The sequence below is a fragment of the Muntiacus reevesi genome, chromosome 1 (genome assembly GCF_963930625.1).
Source record: "Muntiacus reevesi chromosome 1, mMunRee1.1, whole genome shotgun sequence".
Lineage (NCBI taxonomy): Eukaryota > Metazoa > Chordata > Mammalia > Artiodactyla > Cervidae > Muntiacus > Muntiacus reevesi.
In genome coordinates, this window is record NC_089249.1 from 238,772,844 (window position 1) to 238,800,444 (window position 27,601).

The window sequence follows — 27,601 nt, forward strand, 5'->3', positions numbered from 1 at the left end:
ATCTGTTTCTGCTTTTATATTTGTAAAATGGGTAGGTTTTTGTGTAAATATATACAGTTGACCTTTGAATAAGGTGAGGGTTAGCGACAGCAATCCTCCACACAGTCAAAAATTGTGTGTAACGTAATCAGCCCTCCTCATCTGAGATAACTCCGTATCTGCAGATTCAGCAACTTCTGACAGTGTGGTATTTACTACTGAAAAAAACCCCAGTGTTGGTGGACTCTCAGAGTTCAAACCTGTGTTGTTCAAGGGTCAACACATGTACACAGTGTAATACTTATGTGAATTCAGTTGTAAAACAAAGATTAGCATAATTCTAATTTGTGTTCTAAAAGCCCCCCCAAAACCCGGATTTAAAGCAGTGATGAGGTTTATTCCCGTTTCTCGGTGCTGCGGAGTTGCGCAGTCTTCCAGCAGTCAGTCACCCGGTGGGAGAGCTCTTTTTCCTTCGCACCAGGATGACGTGTCATGAGCGTTTCCTCATACTGTCTTTGCTCACTGAACAGGACTGTAGAAGGAGCCATTCCAGAATTCTGTGGGGGAGCTGGGCAGAAAGAATGAAAGTCTGGCATCTTTTGGTGAAGACAGGTTGCTTCTCTTCCCTGATGACAGCAGGACCTGGCTCTTCGGAGGGGAGGCCGTAGGAGCGTGGGTGCAAGTCCCAAACCCTCTGCCCAAGATGCACCTGCGTGACCACCAGATGGTGCTCCTGGGTTCAGAGCAGTGCAGCAAGCAGAATCCGGGAGAGGCCTCCTTACCAAGCTGGTGGCTGGGCCCCGCCTCCTGAGCCTCAGGTTTTGTAGGTCTGGGGTGGGGGTGGAGAATTTCATTTCTAACAAGTTCCGGGGTAACAATGACATTGCTAGAGTGCTATACTCCGAGAAACAGAATTCAGGTAGTAGGAAGATAACCTTAGAAAAATTCCTCTTTATATTTTCTTATCTCTACCGGTGGCTCTTAATTGAAAATCTGCTGAAAGCAAAGCTTCCTTTCCCCATTAAAATGTACGCAGACAACTCACTGGGCATTGGATTTTAGGGGACTTCTGGATCCCCCAGACACTATTGTGCCAAAGCCCTGAATTGTTATTTAAAATGAACTTCTTTTGAACAATTTCTCTAAAAGCCTGTCTATGTAATAAGCCAGAACAGTTAGTCAGAGACATCTTCTGTCAGACCTCTCCGAACCCCACTTCCAGCTCTGTTCTTCTTTCCCCAGAGGGTCGCTGTGAGCTAGTCTGCCTGTTGTTCACATTAGCTGGTTTCTTCTGCAGCGTCTGTTCAGAAGCTACTAAGGTTCTTCTCCTGTTGAAGCACATTCCCCAAGGCCAGAGCTGGAGCTTCTTGGCTTCCTTCCCCTCCTGACCTGTTCAGGCCCTTTACCCATGGGCTTGGCACACAAGTCAGGGGCCTCTCTCAACCGCCTTGGATTCTCCTTTTCCTCTTTCTCACTTTTGGGCTAAGTTCAGGCTGGCTTTCACTGGAGAAAGTTAATTGGTTAACTTGGTTCTTACTCAGCTGTCTGGCAGAGCTTGATGTCTAGTCAATTGGATAAACTAGTCTTCAGCCTTCTCCAGACCAGCATTTCTCTACTTGTGCTTCTGCTACCAAACATAATCAACAGGAAGGCTTTGAGCTGGTTTAACAAGCCCTACAGCACCTTCAAGTCACTCTGAGCTCTTCATGGGGGAAGACTTCCAATGCTGCAGCAAGTGGAAAATGATACTCTTATTATATAGCACTTAAAGTTTGCAAGTCACATCCCTTTCTATTACCCTCTTTGAGCTTCACAGAGGCACTTGAGGGAAGCTCAAGTGCTTTTCATCCCAATTTTATAGATGAGGAAACTGAGGCTCAAAGAGTTTCAATAGAAAAATATAGCCAGCCAGTACTGAGCCATTCCTGAGCTAAGCATGAACACATATGTTCTGATTTGATTCTCCCAAATGGCTGAGAAGGCAAATACAATTGATTCTCCTTAGTTTACAGATGAAGAACTGGCTTAAGTAGCCGGTCCCGGGTCACCAGCAGAGAGGTAGTAGAATCAGCATTGGAATGCTACCTGACTCTGGAGCCCCTGCTCTCTTTCATTCTCTGCTGTGTTCCCAAGGATGCAAACGGTGTGTGGCAGTCGGCACTCAACCCCCCTCACATGCTGTGCTCCTTCCCCTCCAGCTGCTTGGCCACTGGGGAGAGAGGGCATTGTGCAGACAGGTGCCTGGGAGGGCGCAGGCGTGCGGCACCCAGGAGCTTCTCCAGCTGAGTAGCCCACTGGCTGCCTGAGGTGCAGGGGCTGTGATGGCCGAGGTTGCTGCCTGGCCAGACAGCACAAATGGAGGGGGAGCACAAATGGAGGGTCTAGAATCAGCAGACCTCCTACTAGCTTTGGCTTTCCCACTTCTTAGCTTCGGGGCAAATTTCATCTTGAACCTGAGCCTTAAGATTTTCATCTGAAAAATGGGGAAGCATGAGACCTCAGAGGATATTTTTTCATCAGGTCAACTATCATAATGAAGTGAAAGGGCCTTTCCACCCCCAACAGCATAGAAAGATTCACAGGGATTATGGTTAGCAACATAGAAGGCATGTGTCAGTCACATGTTCAGACCCACATGCGGCCCTGGGTGGTGACCGCTGAGGTGGAGAACTGGGCTCCCTCTCCTAGTTCTACCTTCACTAATGAACAAGTCCTAACAAAGCTGAAGAAACATCGCTTGCCTCCTGAAGCAAGTCCTCCCGCCCCACTGTGGTCCCTTCTAAGAGTGAGTGAGTCTGCTTTGCTTGTTCACTGACAGATGTGAGAGCAGAGGGTCGTGTTCAGACGGAACGCCAAGCGTCCGGCATGCCAGGAAGCAGCGGGAAAAGGCCATTGTAAGTGACTTGGGGCCCCAGAGCCCGGAGTGAGTGGGGGCAAGCAGGGGCATCAGGAAATGTGGGGGCTTCAGAGACCCAAAGTGCTTTGAGGTCATCTGGCCTGCAGGAGATAGCTGTATTTCTCTCATTTACAAAAGCACAAGGGTTACCAAAGGGCATCAAAGGTGGCATGTGCAAAATGCAGCCAATGGACTGGTCTGGGAGTGGGGTGGGGTAGTGTGCCGTTGGTGAGGATTTAGGGCTCAGTATCAGAAGCTCAACAGGGCACAGGGGGTGAGCACTGATGAGGGGGCAGAGCCAGCCCTGCTTCCACTTCTGTGTGACCTTGAGCAACTTCCTTGAGCCTCAGTTTACTCATCTGTATATAGGGTCCCCTGGTGTGGTCTGGGCAAAAGGACCAAGAGAGCCTGTCTCTTCCTCCCTGCCCGACTCTCTAGTCCTCCCCCAGAGTTAGTCCAGAGGCCCAGGCTGTGCCTGGTAAACCTGTTGCAAAGCACCACACAGGGAAAAGTCATTAGGAAGCTGGAGTCAGTGTCCTCATATCATTAGAAAGGAGGGAAGGGAAAGTAAGACAGAAGCACAGACAGACTCTCACTGGATTTCCATCCCCCACCCCACCGCCCCCACACCCCGCCCCCGACAGCGTGGTGCTTCAGGGCGGGGCATGCTCGAGGTATGCATACCCCAGAGGTGTGTACATGCAGCTGTCTGCAAGCAGGTACTTAAAACCACATGGAGCATCCTCTGGGATCCTTGTGTGACCATTCAGCAGTTGTGGCATGCCTGGCCCTGTTCTAGGTGCTGGATGGCAACAGCGAATGAGACAAACAAGGTCTCCACTCCTATGGTTGGGCCAGAAGGGAGAGAGAGACGACAGACTCATAAGCAAAGCAATAAACACTGTCATTACAGATTGGGAGGTGCACTGTGAAATTAATCACGCCACGACTAAGATGTCTGAAACAAATCATGTTTTGACTTGTGGGGAGGATTTATTTACATGGTTGTCTGGAAAGGGCATCTTCAGAGAGCTAGGCCCCAAGGGATGGAAGAAGCCATCCAAGCAAAGGTTCAGGAGGACGGCGGAGGGGGTGGGGGGTGCAGAAGCCGGAAAGGGCCTGTGAGTTCAAGGTGCTGGAGGAGGCGGGGATGGGGAGGGGGCAGGGGGCGTGCATTCTTACACGGAGCTGAACTGGGCCACCCTGGGGAACGTACCTGGTGTCTGAGACTGTACAACAGTGCCCTCTCTGGACTGCTGCCCTCTGAGGTGCAGGAGGGCATGGCTGGAGAATCATTGGCCTTAATCTGTTCCAGAGAAAGCCTGTCTAGACCAGACCCTGGTGGTCTTGCCCACCAGGAGCACAGCTGGAGTTTCTCCAGCAAATCAAAGCCACTCTTCCGATGGCCATGCCTTTAACTGGATCCAGTCACTAGATGGTGGTGGGAGGCGGGGGAGGTCCCAACCGGGCTTCCCCGACGCACCCCCTCTGATGGGCAGGTCTAAGGGCCCAGCACCTAAAGGTGACAAGTGTCTACAGAGTACCCTGGCAAAACCAAAGGCAATGGTGGCTCCACATCCTATGCCCCTGTCCCCTCTGACCTGTAGCAACCTGGCTGCCAGTGCCCGCCCTTTAGCATCCTTAACACCTCCCCCAATACCAGAAGTCAGACTCCAAACAGATACAGAAGTTACTCAGGGTGCAGTTACAGTAGTAATGGTGACTCCCTCTCCTGTCTCCGCCCAGTCTCTGTTCATTCCCTTCAAGTACACAGTCGGTTCCTTTCGGGCCACCTCCCATCGATGCTTAACAACCCCCTCCTCCCATAAGGCAGGGTCCTCTGGGATAGTGACTGTCATGGTCCTATCTCTGACTCCAGTCCCAGCTGGAGTCGCTTGCTCAGCCAGGTGACATGGACTGGGGACGAGGACTCCGTGGGAACCCGCCATCTAGGGGGCAACCCAAATGACAGGTCCCTCTGTGTCGCCCTCCGGCAGGGCGAAGGCCGCGTGGTGTACATTCGAAATCTCTCCAGTGACATGAGCTCGCGTGAACTGAAGAGGCGCTTTGAAGTGTTTGGAGAGATTGTGGAGTGCCAGGTGCTCACGAGAAGCAAGAGGTGAGTCAGGCTCTCACAGAGGAGGGCAGTAAGGGTGTGCAGAGGTCCCAATTCAGGGCTCACCACATTGGAGATGCCCAGGAGGACTTCCAGGACAAACCTACCATCAGGTACAGGAGAAGGGAGGACATGTAACAGTTGTGCAGCCCAGGAATCACCGCAAACATGTACTGATACTCTGCTAAAAGTGCGAGGCAACTTTCGTGCATTGTCTTACTTCAGTTTTCCAACTTGCGTAGGTCATATGCAGCCTTACTCTTTCTATTGCTTTCCTTTCTGGGTGGCTCAGATAAGTTAACTGAGCAGCTAGTTAGTGGCAGAGCCAGATCTGCAGCCCATGTGTCCACTTCTGGTTTTCCATCCTAGAGCTGGTACGGGGCTGCCAAAAGCCCATGGTGGTTGAAGGCACGCTTGCATTGCACTCTTGGCTGCAAACCCCATGTTACTCCATCCCTCCATTCCTCTACAGCTGCAGCCCTGTGTCTCACTCACCCGGGAAGCAGTGTTTCATCTCTCGGGAAATCTGCAAGAATAGGTTGCATATAAATGCACAACTTAGGTGTCAAAACTTCGTCAGATTTGAAATAATTCTGAAGTATCTCCTGTTATTACTTGCAAACTAAGTTATTAAGCTTTTAAAATTCTAATTTAATAATGACTTTTTAAAACTTCAGTGAGAAAATAGTTTCTACGTAAGAATCATTACACATCTCCCATCCCTTACGATGGCTATAGAAAACTAACAAGTGAGGATGTGGAGAGACTGGAATCCTTGTGCGCTATGGGTCAGAATGTAGTGGGTTGGCCAAGAAGTTCATTTGGGTTTTTTCCAACTGATGTTATGGAAAACCCAAACAAGCCAATAAAAGGTGCAACCACTGTGCAAAATAGTATGGGGGTTCCTCATAAAATTAAACATAGAATTTGACCATTTGACCCAGCAATTCCTCTTTTGGGTATATAATCAGAAAAATTGAAAGCGAGATCTTGAAGAGATATTTGCAAATACATGTTCATAGCACTGTTATTCACAATAGCCAAGAGTTGACAACAACTCAAGAAGAATGGATAAGCAAGATATATATGCATGCCGTGGAATATTAGTCTTAAGAAGGATGGGAATCAATCCTGTCACATGCTACTACATAGATGAACCTTGAGGACATTATACTGGATGGAATAAGCCAGTCACAAGAAGACACATACTGTGTGATTCCACTTACATGAGGGATCTAAAGAAGTTAAACTCAAAGACATGGAAAGTAGAATGGTGGTGGCCAGGGGCTGGGAGAAGAGGGTATAGGGGGTTGTTGTTTAATGGGTACACAGTTTCAGTTTTGCAAGATGAAACATTTCTAGAGATCCATCTTACAACAGTGTAAGTTGACACAATGTGGCACTTGTGGTAAAGAATCCACCTGCCAGTGCAGGAGATGTAAGAGACAAGGGTTCAAACCCTGGGTCGGGAAGATCCCCTGGAGTAGGCAAACCAGTCCAGCATTCTTGCCTGGAAAATCCCATGAACAGAGGAGCATGGTAGGCTATAGTCCATAGCGTCGCAAAGAGTCAGACACGACTGAAGCAACTTAGCATGCACGCAGGTTCTTAACACAACTGAACCATACACTGAAAAATAATAAAGATGGTAAATTTTATGGTGTGTATTTTTGTCATAATTTGTTTGAAAAAGTCATGACACAAACTATTTTATGTTGTGTGCAGTCTTCGGGATATCACATGAGGGTAACATGTTAAAAACAAAGCAAGAAAATTATTCTCTAAGGAGATGGTTCAATTTGTTAAGATTTAAAAATTACTCATGAGTCTCAGATATATAGAGTCAGAGGGTTCCAGCCTTGGCCTGATTCAGAGAGGTGTCAGGAAATGCAATTCAGTTGCGTGTTTGTGAGGCACTTGAAGTCAGTAGACCTGTGCCTGAGGGGTAGGATGGTGCTGTCCTTGTGGAGTCTGAGTAGCAGGCCGATAGATCAGGATTCATTTGATTGTGAAACTGGTGAGAGTAGATCTGACTTTAGGTCCCCCTCATGTTGGCATTCTTCTCAGGCAAGCTTCCCTCATGCTAGCAAAGTGGTTGCCTCCAGCTGTAAGCATATCTCCTACCCAGGGAAGCAGGAGTTCCAGCAAAGATATGGCATGGAATCTTTGGGGTTCTGTTTTGGGTGACAGGTTCATGCTTGAACAAATCACTACGGCCAAGGAGGGTCAGTGCCTTGTGCCTTACCCTGGTGCCCTGAGCCCAGTTGAGTACTGGGTGGTGTTGTCAGAGGGCAGGGAGATAATGCTGAATAGGCAGGCGTGAAGGAGGACATGTATATGCAATACCAGCAATCTTAGGAAAGGTGAAGGACGGGTTAACAGCCAAAGAAGTGGTGCCTGAGGGACTTCCCTGGTGGTTCACTGGTTAAGAATCTACCTTCCAATGCAGAGGACGTGAGTTCCATCCCTGGTCGGGGAACTAAGATCCCATACGCCATGGGGCAACTAAGCCTGTGTGCCACGGCTAGAGACCCTAGAGAATCCGCATGTCACAACTACTGAGCCCGTGTGCTCTAGAGCCCATGTGCTGCAAGAAGAGAAGCCTGAGTGCCACAACTAGAGAAATCCCACGCACTGCAATAAAGAGTCAGCACAGCCTAAATAAATGAAATATTTAATTAAAAAAAAGAAGAAGTGACAGCTGAGGCTGACTTTGAAGGGTGTGGGAGTGGTAGGATGGAGCGTAGGTGTGGCTGATCCTGAAAAATGGGCATTGTGAAGGAAATAGAGAGGAGCATGAAAAGCCTCAGGTTTCAAGGCAGGAAGTCTGGGTTTGATTCCCTACTCTGCCCCCTGTCTTTGGGCAAATCCTAAACTCAGAGCCTGTTCCTCATCCCAGAGGGACAGATAATAGTCCTCGGTCACAGGGTGTCTGAAGAGCCTGTGAGGCGACGGATGGTGGCCAGCACTTCTTAGTATTTTATTGCCAACCCAGTGACCATCATCATGTCTGTCGGGGAGCCATGCGATGCAGTGACTCATGACTCATGGTTTTCCCGCTCCTCACCTGGTAGCAGGTGGTCAGACAGTGTCCACCGGCCTGGCCCAGTGACACGCTCCCCTTTTCCTCTCCTTCCAGAGGCGAGAAGTATGGCTTCATCACCTACCGGTGTTCTGAGCACGCTGCCCTGTCCCTGCGGAATGGCGCCGCCCTGAGGAAGCGCAGCGAGCCCTCCTTCCAGCTGAGCTATGGGGGGCTCCGGCACTTCTGCTGGCCCCGCTACACTGACTACGGTGAGTACACAGGCCCTGCACGTCCCGCTCACCAACGTTCTGGGGGCAGTGACCTCCTTTATTGAAACCTAAAGTCCCCTCTGGACATGGCTCCCATGCCCAGGCTCCCCTGTCATTGTTTAGTCGCTGAGTCGTGTCTAACTCCTTGTGACCCCATGGAGTATAGCCCACCAGGCTCTCTGTCCATGAGGTTTCCTAAGGAGGAATACTGGAGTGGGTTGCCATTTCCTTCTCCAGGGGATCATCCTGACCCAGGGGTTGAACCCACGTCTCCTGCATTGGGGAGGATTCTTTACCCCTGAGCCATGGGGGAAGACCAGGCTCCCCCAGGTTGGTGGGAATAACTTGGCAGCCACTTGGCCTGGAAGCTGTCCTTTTGTTTTCCTTCTGGCGTCTGGTCTGTCTTGCCCTCTGCCAGGACTGGTACCAAAGAGATGAAGCCTCTTGTGGCCTCTTGGAAGGTCCAGTCTCGTGTTCGCAGCGAGGTGGCAGAACCACAGCTGCCGTCTCTTTGACCTCACAGGCCCTGCCATCCACGGTGGCCCTGACAGACAGCAGCCTTGTCCATTACTGGGCCACAGCGAAACAATATTGTCACCATGCCCTCACCATCTGGGGACAAGTTGGGAGAGAGTTCATGGTAGGCCACTGTCTGCTGCAGCCTCCATAGTGCAGATCTGAGTGTCAGGAGACCCCGGAGGCACCTGACCAGGCAGTGCTCCTGACTTTGTGTCCCCCATGGGGACTCAGTTCCCCAGCCACGTACTGAGGACATCGTAGTTGTCTGCCTTATGTGACTTCTGCACTGGTTTCCTAAAGGGCATGAAACCATTAGGGGAAGCAGAATTAGAGGCTGCTGGAGCAGGAAAGGAGTCCTGGGAGGAGGGCTCTGGTTCAGGCATCCCCAGCCTGCAACCAGGGCAGCCAAGCCCCCAAGACACCACCCACATGGCAGAGGTGGCCCGGAGGAGCGCAGAGCCGCTGCCCGCTGCTCTCTGGAACCTCAGGCTACCTCCGCTCCGTGGGGCTAACCCTGGTGGCGGATTTTCTGATCGGCAGGCTTTCTGAATCATTCATTGCCTTCCCCTCTCACTGACTCCTCCACCCCCGCCCAGATTCTAATTCAGAAGAGGCCCTGCCTGCGTCAGTGAAAACCAAGTATGAAGCCATGGATTTTGACAGCTTACTGAAGGAGGCCCAGCAGAGCCTGCACTGATAACAGCCTTAACCTTCGAGGAATACCTCAATACCTCAGACAAGGCCCTTCCAAAATGTTTACGTTTTCAAAGAAATTAAATATATGAGAAGGCGAGAGAGCGAGCGCGTGAGAGAGAGAGAGAGAGAGAAACTCAGAACTGCTGTCCTTTTAAAAAAAAAAAATCAATGTTTACATTGAACAAAGCTGCTTCTGTCTGTGAGTTTCCATGGTGTTGATGTTCCACTGCCACATTAGTGTCCTTGCTTCCAACGGGTTGTCCTGGGTGGGCGCCAGATGCTTGGTCCGGCACCCACCTCTCCTTCCTCCCCGACCGACGTCCCCTCGTAGACGTGCAGCTGTGTTCACCATACCATTTCTCGTCTGTAGTGTGTGATGATGAAATCGTTACTCGTGAATAGAATCAGGATTATAAACTCATTTCTAATTGAAGAAAAAAAGTATATCCTTACAACAATGTATTTATGGCTCAGACGTCCTGTGCCTGGGATTATTGTGTTGCTTCCTTGGTTTTGTTAACTATGCACTGTCGTGAGGTGTTTGCCACTGACCTGCACCGCTCCCTTTGCCAGAATGCCCCAGAGGTGCTGGCGGCCGGAAGCCTGGTCACCAGGGAGAGAGGCATGCAGCCACCGCCGGGAGCGCTGGAGAGAGGGCCTGCTTCTGGGCCTGTTCTGCCAAGCGCTGCCTTGTCTCAGCAAGCTGGGGCTCGTTTATAGCCGGTGCCCAGCTCACACTCAGAGTTTGTGCCTGGCCATGAGTGCGCAGATCCCCGCGGATCTTGGAAGGAAGGTGGGGTGAGCTGCATTATTCCCGTTTTCCAGGTGAGGCCTGCAGTGCCCCAGGAGGCAGAATGACTTGCCCAGGGTTTCACAACCCGTGAGACTATAGTGGCCCAGCCCAGGTCCCTCCTCCTGCCTTAGCTAGGGTAAAGAGGCAAAGTTGCAAGGACTGGTAGAGGTGGGTTCAACTGAAAAGGACAACAGGCTAGGCACCTCGGGGCTCATTTTGGGGGGTGAGTTGGCAGCTGCCTTGTCAATATCAGGCAAGTTCAGGTTTTGGCACCAGTGTTGATCCAAGGGGTCCTGGGTGTGCTTATACCTTTGGACACGCCATCAGAGCTTCAGGATGCACCTGGAGTGATGCAGAGAGGCGATCTGGAGCAGTCGCCCTTTTGGGGCCAGCTACCACCTCATCCTCCTTCAGCTTGACTTCCCTTTTCTCCACCTGTGAAGTTGTTCAGGTGGCAGGGGTAACAGGGAGCAGGAGGGGATGTAAGGCGTGGGGATAGATAAGACAATCTCCAAGCTCCTTTCCAACTTAGAAAACATTCTCATTGGGCTTTATTTTAAAGTTTGTGTTCTTGAGTGATATCAAACCCATGTCCAGCTTGGATGTTCGGGAGGTGCCTTGGGGCCATTTGTGAGGGGGAGCATGGCCTGGCAGGGTAAGAGCGCACTGCTTCAGCTTCAGACAGAGTGGCTCCAACTTGGTCTTTTTCACACATCAGAGTTCCTTGGGGAGTTTTTGTATTTGAAAGAAAAGAAGAGAAAAAAGATCCTGCTGCTTAAAAAAAGTTTGAACTTGGCTCATTTAACTAATCAAAGTGATATAATATATTACTAATGCCAAGCCCTGTTCTTTGGCAATTGGTAGTTATGGGGTTTGGGTTTTCTGTTTATGTTCTGAAGATTATAAAATACCTCAGTAGGTTAACTGGGCCGATAAGCCTGTCCTGAGAGGTGAGCATACTTCAAGCCCACAGAGAAGGTTGGAGGAGACTGGCACAGGAAGAAACAGGGAATATGAGTTCCTGTGTAGCAAGTCACTTCACCTCTCTGGACCCCAGCTTTCTTTTCTGTGAAATGGACCAAGGAGGAGAATTAGGCAGGCTGATCTCAAAGGTCCATGCCAGCTCTGATAGCTGTGGCTTCTAAGGTGGTATCTAGCAAGTACATGACATATGGGCCACTATTCCCACATCCTTGGCCAGTAGCAGACATAACTAGTTGACCACTGCACTCATGTTCTTTGAACTTGGTCATGCTCAACAATCCTCATCACAGTGCTCTGAGCAGTCATGACTAGTTGATGGGAGTTTAACCTATCTGACATCCTGGTCTAATCTTTGAAAGGTTTCTGTCAAACAGAACCCTGTGGTGGCCAGGTTTCATGCTGGCCCATCCCTCTATGTCATGTCCTGATCTATGAAGAGAAAATTGCCCTTAAACCGTTCCTTGGCGCGGGACTCCCAGTACTACTCCAATACAATCCCGCTTGGAGGTGGGGGCCAAGAGGAATAGTGGACAGGAATATGTTTGGAGAAGGCAGGGTTTATGAGGATAGACCAAAAAGACTTTCCATGGCATGAGTCTGAACATTATAAATTCCCTTTATAGCTGTTCACTGCCTAGCACACAGTAGGCACCCAGTAAATCGTTATGGGATAGAATGGAATGGAATGGAATAGAATTTAAATCCACCTGATGCCTCCCCTAACTCCTGCTTTGCACCAATGAGTAAACTGAAATTTCATCCTGTGGAAAAAATAGAAAGGAACTATACATTCAGAGTGGAGAGAGCTGTGTTGAGTACTGGCTTTGCCAAGAACTAACTCAGTGACTTCAGTAAGTCAGAGTCCCTTCCTCTCCCTAAGTCTCACTAAGTCTCAGGAGGGGTTGGACTAGAAGATCTCTAAGCCTCTCCTGTTTGCTTCTTCCTTGATTGCACTAGACCAGAGGTTCTCCCATGGGCAGATGGTACCTTAGGGTGAAGAAATGCAGATTTTTAGCGAAGGGCAAGTCTCTTCCCTCTACGGGGTCAGCTGAAGCCGCCCTTTCACTTCAGATTAATACAAGGCACTTGTAGGTGGTCAGATGCTAGCTCTTGAGCAGAGATTTGAGTTTAGTCCTGGTGATATGCTTAAGGTTGGGGCTGGAGCCTGCGGATGGGAGAGGGTGCCTGCTGAGGGCATTGAGCAGTTTCTTCTCACCATCCCATACGTAAAAGGATACAAATTCTAAAACTGACCAACCCTGCAGACAACCTCCATCCGAAGACTCATTCGGTGCTGTGTATTATTTACCAAGGAGACTCCAAGGTCTCTCCAGGAAAACCAGTCAACCTTGGTCTCTTTCCTAACAAATTAAGGAGTCACCCAGAGGGAGCAGCTGCCATTGGCAACCATCTCATTGTAGCTCTGTCCTAGTATTTGCTCTCCGTCATGTTTACATGTGATTGCCATACAAGCTTACAGTAGACTGTGTTGGTAGCCACCCACACAAGGCAGGTTGTACTGTCCATCTCTGTGCCGTGCTGGTGTTTTCCAAATATGTTCCATCTAAATGCTAAGTGGAATTCTTCCATCTCCTTCCTCAGTCGGTACAAGGCTGAATCAGAATCCTCACTCTCGGGGGCTCTGGTTAATGAAGGAAAATGCATCAAAGAGGTAAAGAATATGAGTGGATGGAGTGCAGCTAAGGCCCTGACCCTCTTCTCGCCGTCACACCTTGCCCCCAACCAGAACACTGCTTTGAGGTATCAATACAGAGCACCAGTCAGGTGTCTACAGCTGCCGTGGGCTCCCATAGCCCTGTGTGTGGAATGTGCTCAGGAGAGAGGCGAGGCTTTGGGCGCTCCAGGGTGGGAGGAGGAAGGTGGGGGGGGTGGGCGGGGTGGGATGCTCTGAACTGCAAAGACTCAGTACTCAGGTCCTTATGTGGGAAGAGATGCAGTAAGAAATCTTTCTCGCCTAAAGCCTGTGTTTGTTGATGTTTGGAGAGCAATTCTAGGTGTATGCAACATGCACGCCGAGGGGACAGGGACGGCATGACAGCACAGCCCTTCTGCATGGACAGCTTGAAACCCTATTCCAGGCCTCGGGTTCAGTTGAAATGACAGCCGAGCCCCCAGCTTGAGCGATGGGATGTCCCAACTGTGAAGCAGAATCAACCCAAAGGATTTGTTGATCTGACTCACTCATGTCGAAACTGCAGTCTTTTCTTACCGTTTGTGACTTAGCAATTGTCCTCAGACATGACCAAGGAAAGAAGCTGAATGTATAGTAGCAAATTAGCGAACCTAATGGTTTCAATGGCCAAAGAAGAGGGATCCTTCCCATTGGGGCAGAAGGAAACCAGTTGATGCTTATGTGCAATATGTTTAAGCTGGGCCCCAAGTCCCTGAGACGTTTGCACACATAGATGGGCTCCAGGACTGTCTGCTGAGTCAAGGGGTACAGGGTAAATGGAGGGAGAGCTCAGGAGCTGGGAAACCTTCGTGCACAGAGATGCCCTTGGCTCAAAACAGACATAGAGCAGAAGGCCCCTGGGAGCCGGCTGTAGAATGCCCAGGAAGCAGACAGAGGCTGACTTTGCATTAAACCAATAAAAGCACTTTGAGAAAACCATGCCACTAAGCCTGGCTCCATGTTTCTACACTGGCAAACATGGATCTCCCTGGGTGATGTGAGGTCCTCTCCTAGGCATTGGGACAGGGGCCAGCAAAGGGGCTGGTGAGGGAGGAAGGCAGAGATGTCTTCATAGACATCAGCCAAGGGAGAGCCCATCCTATGGCCAGTCCTGAAAATGGAGCGATGCTTTTTGATCTGGTACCTATTTTTGTAAAAAAAAAAAAAAATGAAGACAGCACAGCCAATTGAAATGGGTTTGCAGAGCAAGTCACTTACCTATAAGCCATCTTAAAGTGAGAAACCCAATGTTTCTTACTTTCCATGTGATCTTGGGCCTCTGTTTCCTCATTTACAGATGGGAATGAATATTGGATGGGCTGAGCACTAAAGTCCCTTTCACCTCTGATGGGCTAAGATTCCCATCCTGGAGCATCGGGAAACCATCATTAACTCATGAAACCAATTCCATTCTCTGGCTGTGCCCAGCTTATGTTCAGGGTGAGAGTTCTCTGCAAGGTAACACACTAGCAGGGAATTCAAATCCACATGGTCCTGGCCGAGTTACCTTATATGAGGAGGCCAGCTCCCCAGGACAGATCTAAGCCATAGTTTCTGGTGGGGATGGTGAGAAGTTAAACCCCAGCTTGGCTGGATGGTGATGTCAGATCTCACATTAGCTTTGTCATCGTCCCCACCAAACAGCTTTCAATCCGAATGTTGTGACCACTTGGCTGTTTCTCTCTTGCTCTCAGACAATACTAGCAATACACTTGTTTCTGCAAAACAGCTTAACTTAGGCACTTTTCACACATTTGTTTCAAATGATTGTAAAACATACGGGGCAACAGGAGGCATGGATCACACTGCATATGTTTAGGGCAGCTTTTGTTTTTTGTTTCTTTAATGGTATAGCAGTGGTAGCTGAGGCTCTGAGATTTTGTGGGGCAGATTTTCAGAAAACTCCAGTTCATCTGAATGCCTTGCACAGTCAGAAGCAGCACAGAAACCCAGCTGCCCAAACTGGGGGCTCGGAGAATAGGGTTTTGTAGGTGGTCAGTCCCTGGGCTGTGCAACAACGCCTCCAAGAGGTGTTTTATAGCTAGGACCCCCTCTGTGCTGTATGTTTTGTCAAAGGATCCTCCAGACCTCCACTTTGCCAGCCTCGCTCATGGGTGACTTTTGAAGGGATTGGCCAGCTTCCACCTCCGCACTTTGCCTTATCAATGTCTAGTCGCCATCTAGTGGCCAAAGACTGTATCCACCAGCTACCCAGATAGAAGGCGAATAAAGCCTTTCGACCACCTTGCAGTCCAACACCAATGTTGGGAATGAAATGCAAGGACATGAGCGAACTGTCTGTGTGTTTAGAGCCGAGGGTAACACCAGTCAGAAGCCCCAGAAGCAACCACTCAGACAGAAAAATACACTAGTTCTCCTGAGGGCAGCGGAAACACGAGTGGACCTGGCCCAGGTGCCCAGGAGGGGTTTACTGTAACTGCAATACTGGCAGCCCAGCTGCTGACCTTGTTAAGTGAACCTCTGCTAGGTGGCCCCCACGGGACCCTCAGGACAAGCAGAGAGGTTGTGCGTGAGGATTTTGTGGGGGCCTGGCCGTGGCCTTTGATATGGTCTACCGAATAGCCAAACAGCTTTTATTTGCTTGTTTTGTATTTTGTATTTAAAAATCTTGTCAAATGTTTTTGTGTTAGGAATAAAAAGTCATAAACTACTCCCAACTTTGTTTCTTGAGGAATGTTCTGATTCCAACAGAAAGAGGTTGGAAATCTCAAGGGGTGTGTGGTCAGGGTGGTCAGTGGACCAGGGAAGTGGACCGCTTGGATTTCCAAATGGTTTCAGTGGAAGATGACCATCCAGAAGTCCAACTTGGGGCAGTCTGCTCCGGAAATTCACACCCACCCACCCCCTTCACTTCCTTGTGCTGCGATATTAGCATTAGCATTGGCTTGGAGCATCTGCTTCTTCCATAGGTGGCTGCTAATGTTGAAACCAACCCAAGATTCCTCCACACCCCCACCCCAGGTTTCTAAAGAGATGGTGTCTGTAGCTAGCCTTAATTGACAGGGCAAGGCGGTCCCTATGGTCCCTTCCAGCATTTCCAAATCTTGGACTCAAATTCTTTTCTCTTGGTGTGATCATGCAGCCTAGAGAATTCTGAGCAATAGGAAGCCAGGGCTTTCCCTGGCTCTGTAACAGGGTCAAACCAGCGAACGGCTCACCTTGTGAGGTTTGGGTATCCCCAGGGGTACTACCATAGGGGGCATTATTTATTAGGAAGCTCAACAAGGTAACTACAGCCTGGGGTGCGTGAGTGCAAGGCTGTGTGTGTGTGTGTGTGTGTGTGTGTGTGTGTGTGTGTGTGTCTGCACGCCTATGTTTGTGTGTGTGTGGAATTACATTGATGCATTTCTTGAGAAAGGTGCAAGAATTTCACCTACACAGAGGGACACATCTGCTTTGTTATTTATAATAGAAAGCTAAATTTTAATTTTTTAAAGGACACTGCTAATGATTGAGAATCGAGTTTTTAGTTTTGCTATTTTTTTTAATTGGTAGAGGATTTTTTATATATTTTTTCCATTTTGTTGGGTTGTGTCCTTATTTATATAAATACTTTATCTGTGAGAGGCAAGGAAGAAAACTTCTTTGCTTTTAATTATTGTGGTTGTCATTGTCCCTATTTTATTTCTGGTGTGATTTATCTGTCTTACCTTCTAAATGAGAAAATGTTTTCCTGTATTTGTACATTGTCAGATTCTATAGTTTCATAGATAATTTAACCAAATTGCTCTATGTATTATTATTCTGTGAGTATAAAGTTCTATTTTAACGTCTGTAAATACTTAAGAACTGGCTTCTTTTCTCAAACTCCCACTGTGGAGTTATTGTTTACATCACAAAAACTGTAGAATCTCTATGCTCATGTACTGTAAATAGTGAAGTGATCTGCTTATAAATAAACTTAACAAATACAGTATGGAGATTAAAAAGGAAATATCACCCGCAGCTCTGCTCAGGTGTGTCTTTCTTTATTGGGTCCTATGTGCTTGTTGAGGGTTGCTCCGGTTACTAACTAGAAAAAGGCTTCTAGTTTCAGGGTCATCTCTCAGAGAAGACCTCAGCCCAGGGTGCCTCTCCAAAATTTTCCAAGTTTACTCGTCCTTTCTCCATAGCACTTTTCATGGATCACAAGGAACCATTCAGACTTGCTTCCCATAACATCGCTCCATTCCCAGGTTTTTGCCAGTATGACTTTTATAAAGCTGTACCACCTTCTGAACAAGGACTCCCTTGTTTTGGTATATCCACTTTTCCACACAAACACACTACATATATGTGCTAAAAGAGATATTTTGACATTATGGTTTCAAGCAAAGACACTTGCCAGTTGACAACTGTGAAGCAATCTCTGGACAGAGAATATGGAAAAGAGACTTGAATTGTGTACCATATTTGGGTGAACTTGAAACATTTTCCTTTGCTTACTTACTCCCAGTGAGAGCAGTGAAGAGTGGCATCTTCCAGGACCTTTCATCTTGGATGTGTGTGTTATTGCTGCGAAGTTGTCCTGGGTTAAGCCAAGATGGACAGGCCTTAACACCTGGCATGGATCTGTCATTGGCTGCAGGCCACCACCCTCGGGCAAACTGTCTCCCTGCGGATGAGGTAATCCCGAAGGGACTGAGACCGAGGGCTGTCTGTTGACAGGGCTCGTCACTGCTGAGACCACGGTCTTCAGGACAGGGTCTGGGCAGCTCATCACAGCATCCGCCACAACTGGATACTAGGGGTTCATGTGTGGCATGTGATCATGATGTGATTATGTTTGAAAACACCCATTCATCTTTAAAGATGCGTAGTGGAGGAGTCAATGATATGCCTGGAATTTGCTTCTAAATATTTCAGCTAAGAAAAAAATGAAAACTCTAAAAGGACAGATGAGGCAAATGCAGCAAAAATCCTGATGTTAGAATCTGCGTGATGGGTAGGTGGCAATTCATTGTGTAATTCTCTACTTTTGTGAATGATTGCATATTTGTGTACTATAAAATGAAAGTATAAGAATACAAAAGATTCTATGTAAGCAGGTGAGTCTGGTACTAATGTTTGAGTCTGTGAAAGCTAAAATGTCGGTGTCACTCAATAAAAAGTTTTCACAGCTGAAAAAGAGGCTTGAAAGCCACTAGGAAAGATGTAAACTAAATTCTCTTTCAGTTTTCAAACCCCACAACTCTGACTTCTCGAGCAGGTGGTGTGTGGTTTCCCACCGGCCTGGGTCCTCTCGTCCGTGAAGGGTGGGACCGGCCTGGGCCCTGGATCCTCACTCTGCTATTGGACACAGCAAGACTTGGATGCAGGCCCGCCCCCAGGTTGCTTTCCACCGGGTTGACTTCCTGCGGCTGCTGCAATCAGACAGGAAAGAGAACACACCAGGTGAGAGGAGGCTGCAGCGGGCTTTCCCTCTGGCCTTGTTTGGACCAAGAGTTGCAAACTCAAGGGCTTTTGGAGGCCCTACATCCACCACTTTACTACTGGAGTTTGTCCTACTCTGGTCAGGGGCAGTCGGGGAGGAGTAGAGGGGAGGCTCCTTTGCTGGGAGCCTCAGTCTTGGGAACCAGGCTGGGCCACCGATAACGGTGTGATTTGACCACGACACTTCACCTCTGCGAGCCTCTGTGCTCTCATATGTAGAATGGGGGCAATTGTATTGTGGAGTGGCCTGAATGGGCCCACGTGTATAAGGTCACGAGCGCCCAGTGTGTGTGGGGTTGGGACCCCCCATCCTCCCCCTTCCACAAACCTTGGTTGGCTGCCTGCTGTTTCTGCTTCTCCTCCTCCAGCCCCTTCATCTTGGTCTCATACTCATCAGCAAGCGCTTTCCACTCCTTGCGGTTGTTGGTAATCCCATCCAGCATGGGAGTGATCTCCTCGTGGAAACGGGAGAATTCCTGCAAGAGACAGAGGCTCTGGCACAGGTGCGGAGCCCCGGGATCGGGCTCCAGGCAGAGCAGTCTGTCATGTCCTCGCTGGAGTGAGCTTCCCCAGGCGGGCGACAGCTTCCGTCACCCAGTGGTGCTTGAGACGACACTGCAGGACCCTCAGTCACAGGGTCCCATACCTCGCTTGCGTAATACCCTCCTCCTGGCTTTCAGGATGGAGCACAAACTCCTTCACAAGGCTCCCAGACCCAGTGGGCTTCCTCGTCACCAACTGGAAGCCTCCGGAAATTCCAGATCTCTGGGCCTCACACCAGCTCGTCGCTTTGCTGGAACTAACTTCCCACTCTTTTCTCTTGAGGGCTCTACTCAGACATCACTTCCTCAGGGAAGCCTCTTCTGATCCCCAAGGTAAGTTGAGTCCTCTATTAGCAGCTCCCCAAAACTTTCATTCCCACATCGCATTTCACTGTAGCGACTCCCTCTGCCAGTCTGCCTCCAGAGCTATGCATTGGGGAGGCAGGCACATCTCTGCTCGTTCACTGGGGTGACCTTGGCCCAGGACAGGGTTTGGGGCACAAAGACAGTCAGTCAGTATTTGCTGAAGGAGATCAGGATGCAAAAAGGATTCTTAGCCCTAGAATAAAAATGATGCCTTTGAGCACAGCACATGACAGGTTACGATGCACTGTGTCCCCTTGGGTCTTCAGAAAACTCCTGCCAGGTGGGACAATGAGACTCCTCACTCCTAGATTTTTAGGTGAAGAAATGGAGATGCAGATGGGCAGAGATTTGCATACAGTGAGAATGGCACATCCAGGGTCCACTGCAGAGCTCGCTGTGCTCAGATCAATTCTGCCACTAGCCGTGTGACCCTGGGCAGGCCCCCTTGAAACTGGAACGGTACCTCATGGAGTTGGTGTGATAATGCACGTAAAGCTCTTAGACCAGTCCCCAATTGTTTTGTATATTACTGATGATCACAGAGAGCATCAGCTACCCGGCCCTGCTGTTTGGAGGATCCTGGTTAGTCTGCGTTACATCAGAGATACACTCGTGCGCCCCCTGCAGGCAGAAGGGCTGCAGCTCAAGTGAAAGTCGCTTAGTCATGTCTGACTCTTTGTGACCCCCACGGCCTATGCGGCCCATGGAATTCTCCAGGCCAGAATACTTTAGTGGGTAGCCTTTCCCTTCTCCAGGGGATCTTCCCAACCCAGAGATCAGACCCAGGTCTCCAGCATTGCAGGTGGATTCTTTACCAGCCGAGCCCCAAAGGAAGCCCAAGAACACTGGAGTGGTAGCCTCTCCCTTCTCCAGTGGATCTTTCTGACCCAGGAATCGAACTGGGGTCTCCTGTATTGCAGGTGGATTCCTTACCAATGAGTTTATCAGGAAAGCCCTCACGTAGCAGAAAGAACCCTCAAATTCAGGGTCAGGCTCCCTGCTCTGGTGCTGTGTCCTGGCCCTGTCATTTCTCCTCTCTGGCATCTGTCTCCTCGTGCAACATAGCCAAAATAAAAATAACCAATGGGAGGTGGATGGTGGCACAGATAATATGGATAGGGGCATGGCGGGTTTCTCAAGAGGGAGACTTTAACATTGAGCCAGAACTCAAAGAGGAAATTCAGAGTCTCTTTTGATAATTGAGTAATTGTGACCTGTCATATTCCCGCCAGCTGGGGAAGTTAACTGGACACGTACCTGCTATGCTCCCCATTTCTCTGCCTGAAAACATGATATGTCATTTGACCCACAATTATTTACTGAGCAACTCTGGGCTTCCCTGATAGGTCAGTTGGTAAAGAATCCACCTGCAATGCAGGAGACCCCAGTTCGATTTCTGGGGTCAGGAAGATTCACTGGAGAAGGGATAGACTACCCACTCCAGTGTTCTTGGGTTTCCCTTGTGGCTCATCTGGTAGAGAATCTGTCTGCAATGTGGGAGACCTAGATCCCTGGGTTGGTAAGATCCCCTGGCGAAGCAAAAGGCTACCCACTCAAGTATTCTGGCCTGGAGAATTCCATGGACTGTATAGCCCATGGGGTTGCAAAGGGTCTGACACGACTGAGAAACTTTCACTTAGGATGTATGAAGTTCCAGGCTCTGGCCTGGGTGAAAAGTTGCAGAAACTCTTTCAGGGCTGTCCTGACAACCAAATGCCACTGGAGGTGAGATGCACTTTGTAAAGTAGCACTCATAGGTCACTTGCCAGGGTTTTTTATTCCTGATATCATTTGGGAATCCCAGGCTCATCAGAGACATTTTGTTGGGCCTGAGAAAGCGAAGGACCTACCTTGTAGACAAAGGTGCAAACAAAGTCGATGAAGCCGACCTGAAGCTTAGGCAATTCATCCGCCTTGTTTCTGTCCATCATGGGCTGTCAGGGACAGAGAGAGTTAACTGTACTGGGCCTCTCCTGGGCTGATGCAGCAGGGGGCCCATCCTACCTATGAAGTGAAACATTCTTCCAAAACAAAAACCCTTTCACTGGTCTCCCTGAGTCTGGTGGGGAGCCAGTGGACCATTCCAGTCAAGTTTCCTTTCAACATTGATAGATTCACAGCTGGACAGGTCTTCCCCTTGCCTGGTCTGTGCTGTTAGCACAGAGCTATGGGAGGTAGACTTCTAGACTGTCGGGACTGAAAGGGAAATCTAAGTTTTGGCCACTTGTCAATCTCTACTGAGCTGACTGAGCCAAGGATACACCTTAGAACAGGGTCTCCAAACCTTAGGAGGGAGCATGTTGCTGGGCCCACCCCCAGAGTTTCTGTCTAGGTAGGTCCAGGGTGTGCACAGGTTGGGGGGGGTTGGGGAGGGGGTGGAGTGGTCTGTGGATTTGCATCTCTAATGTGTACCCAGGTAATAAGGTTGATGGTGGTCTCCAGGGAACACACTTTGAGAAACACTGCATTAGGGGAAGGTCATCTCTGTGGTAAGGTCACACATCTGTGTGTCAAGGATGAAGGGACACATCTCTCCATTATGGCCAGGTCACAAGATCACATGCCCAGTATCAGGCTGAGGTCCCTTCTCTACTCACAATGGGATTCTGTTGCAGCACCGTGCGCTCCAGGTCACCTTGTTCCCAGAATTCAGCAGCAACCAGCAGAGCCACCTGCAGCAGGCAGACACCCTCCATGGAGTCAGGTCCCAGCCCCAGTCCTCCTGCCCCTGCTCCCATCCCACTTGGGTTTCCAGCTCAGCAAATACACCCCACTCCTGCCCTACCATCCCACTTTATGTCATCACAAGGGATTGCCACATCTTGCCAGAGGATGATGGAGCAGTCGGCTGCCTCAGCAGCTAGAGAATCCAAGCTGCATTAGCTGCTGTCACCAGGACTGGGATTCTCCTCCTCCCAGGACTGGAGGAGTGCATACCTTGCTCTGCACCTCCCAAGGCTTGGTGATGGCTGAGAGATCACAGGCGGTCATCATCATGGCCCTGCACACAAGGACACCATCCATCAGTCCGGAGGCAGGGAGTGCTATATATCTGGATAATTCCATCTCTCTCTCCTTTTTCTGCCCCTACTAGTAGGTGGCCTCATCCCATTGTGAGCAGAGGTGTCAATGCCCAACTGCATTTGAAGGTCAGGTTTTGAAGTCAAACAGATTTAAATCCTGCCTTTGTCAGTTATTAGGAGTTCGGCATTAAGCAATTAAACTAAGTTCTCTGTGCTGCAGTTTCCTTGTCTGTAACAATACTGGTACTTTCTTCATGGAGTGGGTGCAAGATTCAATGAGATAATGTATGTAAAATCTTAGCATGGTGCCTAGATATATTATGTGCACAATGTGTGTGTGTTAGTCAGTCGTGTCTGTTTGTGACCCCATGGACTGTAGCCTGCCAGGCTCCTCTGTCCATGGAATTTTCCAGGCAAGAATACTGGAGTGGGTTGACATTCCCTTCTCCAGGGGATCTTCCCAATCCAGGGATCAAACTGGGGTCTCCTGCATTGCAGGCAGATTCTTTACTGTCTGAGCCACCAGAGAAGCCCATGTGCACAATAAACTGGCAATTATCAGGAACATATATTGGGTTTCTATACATTATGTGCCCCACACTGTTCTAGGCATTTTATAAATATCAATTTCATTTAAATCTCATCACATCCTCAGAGTTCCTTCTGACTAGAATGGAACAGTATTTCTCAACCTTTTTTCTCTTCATCCTCCCTGATCTATTGTCAAAGAACCTTTTTATACATCTTTCCTATAACCACCTCACCATGAAATTTTAATAACACAGACATACTGTACCTCTGGAGGGCCACAGATCACAGAATTATCTAAGATCTTTTTGCTTCTCTCCTGAGAACTACTTTTTGCCCCATCAGGTAATGCATGATGAAAGGAGGACAACCCTGGTCATTGTGAGGAAGCCATATGTTAAGAAGTAGAGGAACAGACTGAGGAAAGAAAGAAAGGATTAAAAGGTAAACTCTTAAAGGACTTTCACAGTAAAAGGAAGGTAAGAGGTATTGTTACATAGGTAGGTATGACATAAGACAGAAAGGGGAGGGACATGTGAAAAGAATTGGAGCAAGAGGAGGGAATTTAATAAGGTGTTTCACAGATGGGGCACAGTGGCATGAAGTCTGGGATGGGAATCCAGGGTCATGTGCTGTGGGTGCTAATCCCGTGCTGGGGAGTGCAGATGTATCCAATAAGCAGGGAGTGCATTGACATTTCAGGTCAGATCATGACCTCATCAGAGCTGCTTGGTAGCACCTGTAGGATAGAGCAGAGAGAGGGAGGGAGGAAGGAAGGAAGGAGAGATGCTGCAGCAGTTTAGGAAGGACTGCAGGAGGGCCTGAACTTCCTAGCTGGGAGACCATGGGATCAACCCCATGTGGTAGAGTCAACCCCACTTGGTGAGAAGACGGGCAGGGACTGTGGGGGATAGTTGGAGAAGCTTGAGGCTCTGAGCCTAACTAGCACTTGGATGATTTTACAGTTAACCAGCTATATCTGGCATAGGTTACATAAGCTGGTCTGGGAGGCCTTAAGAGTTATGAAATATTAACAAGTTTAACTATCCTTAATTAAACCCTCAAAAACTCAAAAAATTCTTTAAGTAAATAAGCTTTCAGGAATGCCTGTATCTTCTTAAAAACACATTTAGGGGTAGTGTTAGTCGTGCAATTGTGTCCGACTCTTTGCGACCCCATGGACTGTAGCCCACCAGATTCCTCTGTTCATGGGATTCTCCAGGCAAGAATACTGGAGGGGGTTGCCATTCCCTTCTCTAGGGATCTTCCTGACCCGGTGATCGAACCTGGGTCTCCTGCATTGCAGGCAGATTCTTTACCATATGAGCTACAAAGAAGTCCCATAGAAAAACATTTATTCCTTGTAATAACATCAAAACACATGCCTGATGCTTAATGTTAAGTGTTGTCAACATGCTACATTTACTGTCAAACACATTAAGCAAATGAACACTTGGTTGTGCATCCAGGAGTCACTGATTCCTTGTTACCTGACAGTGTCCACATTGTGAGTGGACTCAGGGGAGTTCTGGATGTTTACTTTCCCTGGCTGAAGAAAGCGTGTGACAATTACTCCCAGCAATTAGGGAAACACCTAAGTGTCTTATAGATAGATATTTGGTATGTGCATGGGATGGGCGCTGGGGGTGGGGGACACTTGGACACCAGAAAGGCAACCCCAAGCTTCATGTCCTAAAGACAAGGCATTACATTCACTTCAGCACCGTGGCCTTAGGTGTTCCTTGACCAAGATGCTATGCTAGGCATTAGGAACCCAGAGAGGACTGCGGGGAGTCATGTAAGGAGCAGAGGGGAAACACATTCTAGGCAGAGAGAACATCTAGTGCAAAGGCCTTGGTGGAAGGAAGCCTGGAAGCATGGAGGGGCTCAGGGAGTAGATGGAAGAGGGGTTGAGAGGGGACCCGAGATGAGCAGGGTAGACCCAGAGCCCAGGTGAGGGGACATTTTCATACTAAGAGCAACAGGAAGAGTCACTGAAGAGTAGGGGAGGGGTCATATTTGCATTTTGCAGAGAACAATACAGTGACTTCAGTAATGAGGTCCCAGGAGCCCAGTTAGGAAGCCATTGAAGCGTCCAGACAAGAGATGGATGTGGCAATAAAATGAAGTATCCAGACAGACAAGGCATTTAAAAATAAACTCAGCACGGCTTGGGGATAGATTAGACATGCAGAGTGAGGAAGATGGTAGTGTCAGGATGAAAGAGGACATCGTGGTTATTACAGAGAAGACAGCAAAAGTCCTGAAGACTTGTGGAGAAATCTGAACCCTATCCTCAAGGTGGGTGGGAGTCATCAGTCGGAGGGGGTGAAGTTGAATAGTATGAAATTCAGTGCAAGGCTTTGGAGTCAGACTGAGCAATTAGATCCTCGCTCTTATCCTTAGCTGTCATGTCCAGGACAAGTGACTTATGTCTTTGAGGCTCTCTCTGATCGTTGGTGAAATGAGATAGTCACATTAGGTTGTCGTACAAAATTCTGATTTTGTGGGTCAGAAACAGTCAATTGCAGCAACATGGATGACCTAGAGATTGTCATGCTGAGGAAAGTAAGTCAGAGAAGGAGAAATATCATATGGCATTCCTTATATATGTAATCTAAACAGAAATGATACAAATGAACTTAAAAAACAGAGACTAGTAGACTTAGCAAACATATGGTTGCCAGGGGGAAGGATGGAGAACAGGATAGTTAAGGAGTTTGGGATGGATATGTACATCCTGCTGTATTTAAAATGGATAACCAACAAGGACCTACTATTAATATATACCACATGGAACTCTGCTCAATGTTATGTGGCAGCCTGGATGGGAGTTTGAGGGAGAATGGATACATGTATATGTATGGCTGAGTCCCTTTGCAGTTTACCTGAAACTATCACACCATTTTTCACCAGCTATATATAAAAAAGTTAAAAAAAAAAAAAAAAAGCAGTTGAAAGTCAGCAATTTCATGAGCTCAATGCAATATATCTGTCCTAGGGGTTACTGTGACCAACACATAAGATGATTTTATAAGTGCTACCATGGTCCTTATCTTCATCACTATCATCTGCATCATATTAATCACCAGGATGGGCTCCTGCCCACCAGGCCCAAAGCAAACATTATTTCTGCTCAGCTGGGATGCTCAGCAGTGCTTCTTCTTGACCCTTGGCTCGAAGCTTGACTGTGGAAGCATCCCAGGCACCCTTGTGAGGCATTCAGACTTTCCCTGGAATTACCCTTGGTCTGAAGTGGGTAGCCTGCAGGGGAAGTTTGAAGGAAGCCAAGAAAAGCTGTGGGTGTATGGGAGGGGGATAGGGTGACCTGGCTGATGTTCCACGAATGCCCATGCAACACTAGGCAAGTCACTTTGTCTGAGCCTCATTTTTTTCATTTGTAAAACATGAGACCAGGAGGTGCCAAATTTTTCTGTAAAGGGCCAGATAGCAAATATTTTAGGTTTTGCAGAGCATGTGGACTCGATTGCATTACTCAGTTTCATCATCGCCATGGGAAAGCAGCCACAGATAAGATCAGTTGGTGCACCAGAAAGGTGCTGCTCAGGCCTGGGCTTCGTGTACTGGGGCTTGAGGCGAGTTGGAGGTTGTTAACTCACCCAGAACACCTTTGCTGAGTGCTCACTGCATGCCAGGCCCCAGACAGATTGCTGAGGACTTAGGACTGAGGTACACATTCCATTGACAGAATGTGGTCTGTCTCAAAAGGCAAGAGTGGCCATGGGAGGAAAACACTCCACAGACAAGAGTGTGGGCAGATTCTAAATTCTTAACATTCATTTCTAGATGGTTGGATGAATGGGGAAGGGGAGGATGAGCTGCTGAGTAAAAAAAAAAAAAAAAAAAAGAAAGAAAATGACAGGGTCACTTATCTCTAAGGCAGTGCCTAAGTAGGGTTCAGGATACTTTTAGGAACTTGTGAAAATATTTAAATTTTAGTTTCTTTAAAAAAAAAAAAGTAATAGTGAATATATGAATAATGAGTTAAGCCTGGATTATATTTGCATTTATATTAACAGTCATGAAATATGATTTTTATTTATTTAAATGGAGGAAGAAGCCATTAAGGCAAAAGTACCTATGACCCACCCACAAATGTCAGAATGTGGCCCTTTATTAAAATCAATCTATGGGTACTAAAATTGGAATTCATATAATTTCTATTTATCAGGAAATATTATTTGCCATTATCTTCATTACCTCCACCATCGTTTCAGTTCAGTCAGTTCAGTTCAGTCACTCAGTCGTGTCCGACTCTTTGCGACGCCATGAATCACAGCATGCTAGGCCTCCCTATCCATCACCAACTCCCGGAGTTTACTCAAACTCATGCCCATCGAGTCGGTGATGTCATCCAGCCATCTCATCTTCTGTTGTCCCCTTCTCCTCCTGTCCCCAATCCCTCCTAGAATCAGGGTCTTTTCCAGTGAGTCAACTCTTCTCATGAGGTGGCCAAAGTACTGGAGTTACAGCTTCAGCATCAGTCCTTCCAGTGAACACCCAGGACTAATCTCCTTTAGGATGGACTGGTTAGATCTCCTTGCAGTCCAAGGGACTCTCAAGAGTCTTCTCCAACACCACAGTTAAAAAGCATCAATTTTTCGGCACTCAGCTTTCTTCACAGTCCAACTCTCACATCCATACATGACCATTGGAAAAATCATAGCCTTGACTAGATGCCACCATAGTTTGGACCCAGGTAAATAGCAGTGAGGGAA

The 27,601-nt window shown here is 48.3% G+C and overlaps 2 protein-coding genes across 5 annotated transcripts in view; one reads left to right on the forward strand and one right to left on the reverse strand.

Annotated features, from left to right (window-relative positions):
* The window catches only part of PPARGC1B (PPARG coactivator 1 beta), a 113,340-nt gene extending 100,206 nt beyond the window's left edge, over positions 1–13,134 (forward strand). For both annotated transcript variants that reach the window (XM_065918880.1, XM_065918881.1), the window contains 4 exons: positions 2,798–2,873; positions 4,873–4,994; positions 8,131–8,285; positions 9,401–13,134. In XM_065918880.1, coding sequence (XP_065774952.1) covers positions 2,798–2,873; positions 4,873–4,994; positions 8,131–8,285; positions 9,401–9,501 — 454 coding nt within the window. In that variant the 3' untranslated portion in view covers positions 9,502–13,134. The remainder of the gene's footprint in view (positions 1–2,797; positions 2,874–4,872; positions 4,995–8,130; positions 8,286–9,400) is intronic.
* A 4,569-nt stretch (positions 13,135–17,703) lies between these two features.
* PDE6A (phosphodiesterase 6A) overlaps positions 17,704–27,601 on the reverse strand; it is a 120,707-nt gene continuing 110,809 nt past the window's right edge. For all 3 annotated transcript variants that reach the window (XM_065918888.1, XM_065918887.1, XM_065918886.1), the window contains 5 exons: positions 22,249–22,312; positions 21,909–21,983; positions 21,162–21,245; positions 18,732–18,879; positions 17,704–18,333 (listed from right to left, as the gene is read on the reverse strand). In XM_065918888.1, coding sequence (XP_065774960.1) covers positions 18,260–18,333; positions 18,732–18,879; positions 21,162–21,245; positions 21,909–21,983; positions 22,249–22,312 — 445 coding nt within the window. In that variant the 3' untranslated portion in view covers positions 17,704–18,259. The remainder of the gene's footprint in view (positions 18,334–18,731; positions 18,880–21,161; positions 21,246–21,908; positions 21,984–22,248; positions 22,313–27,601) is intronic.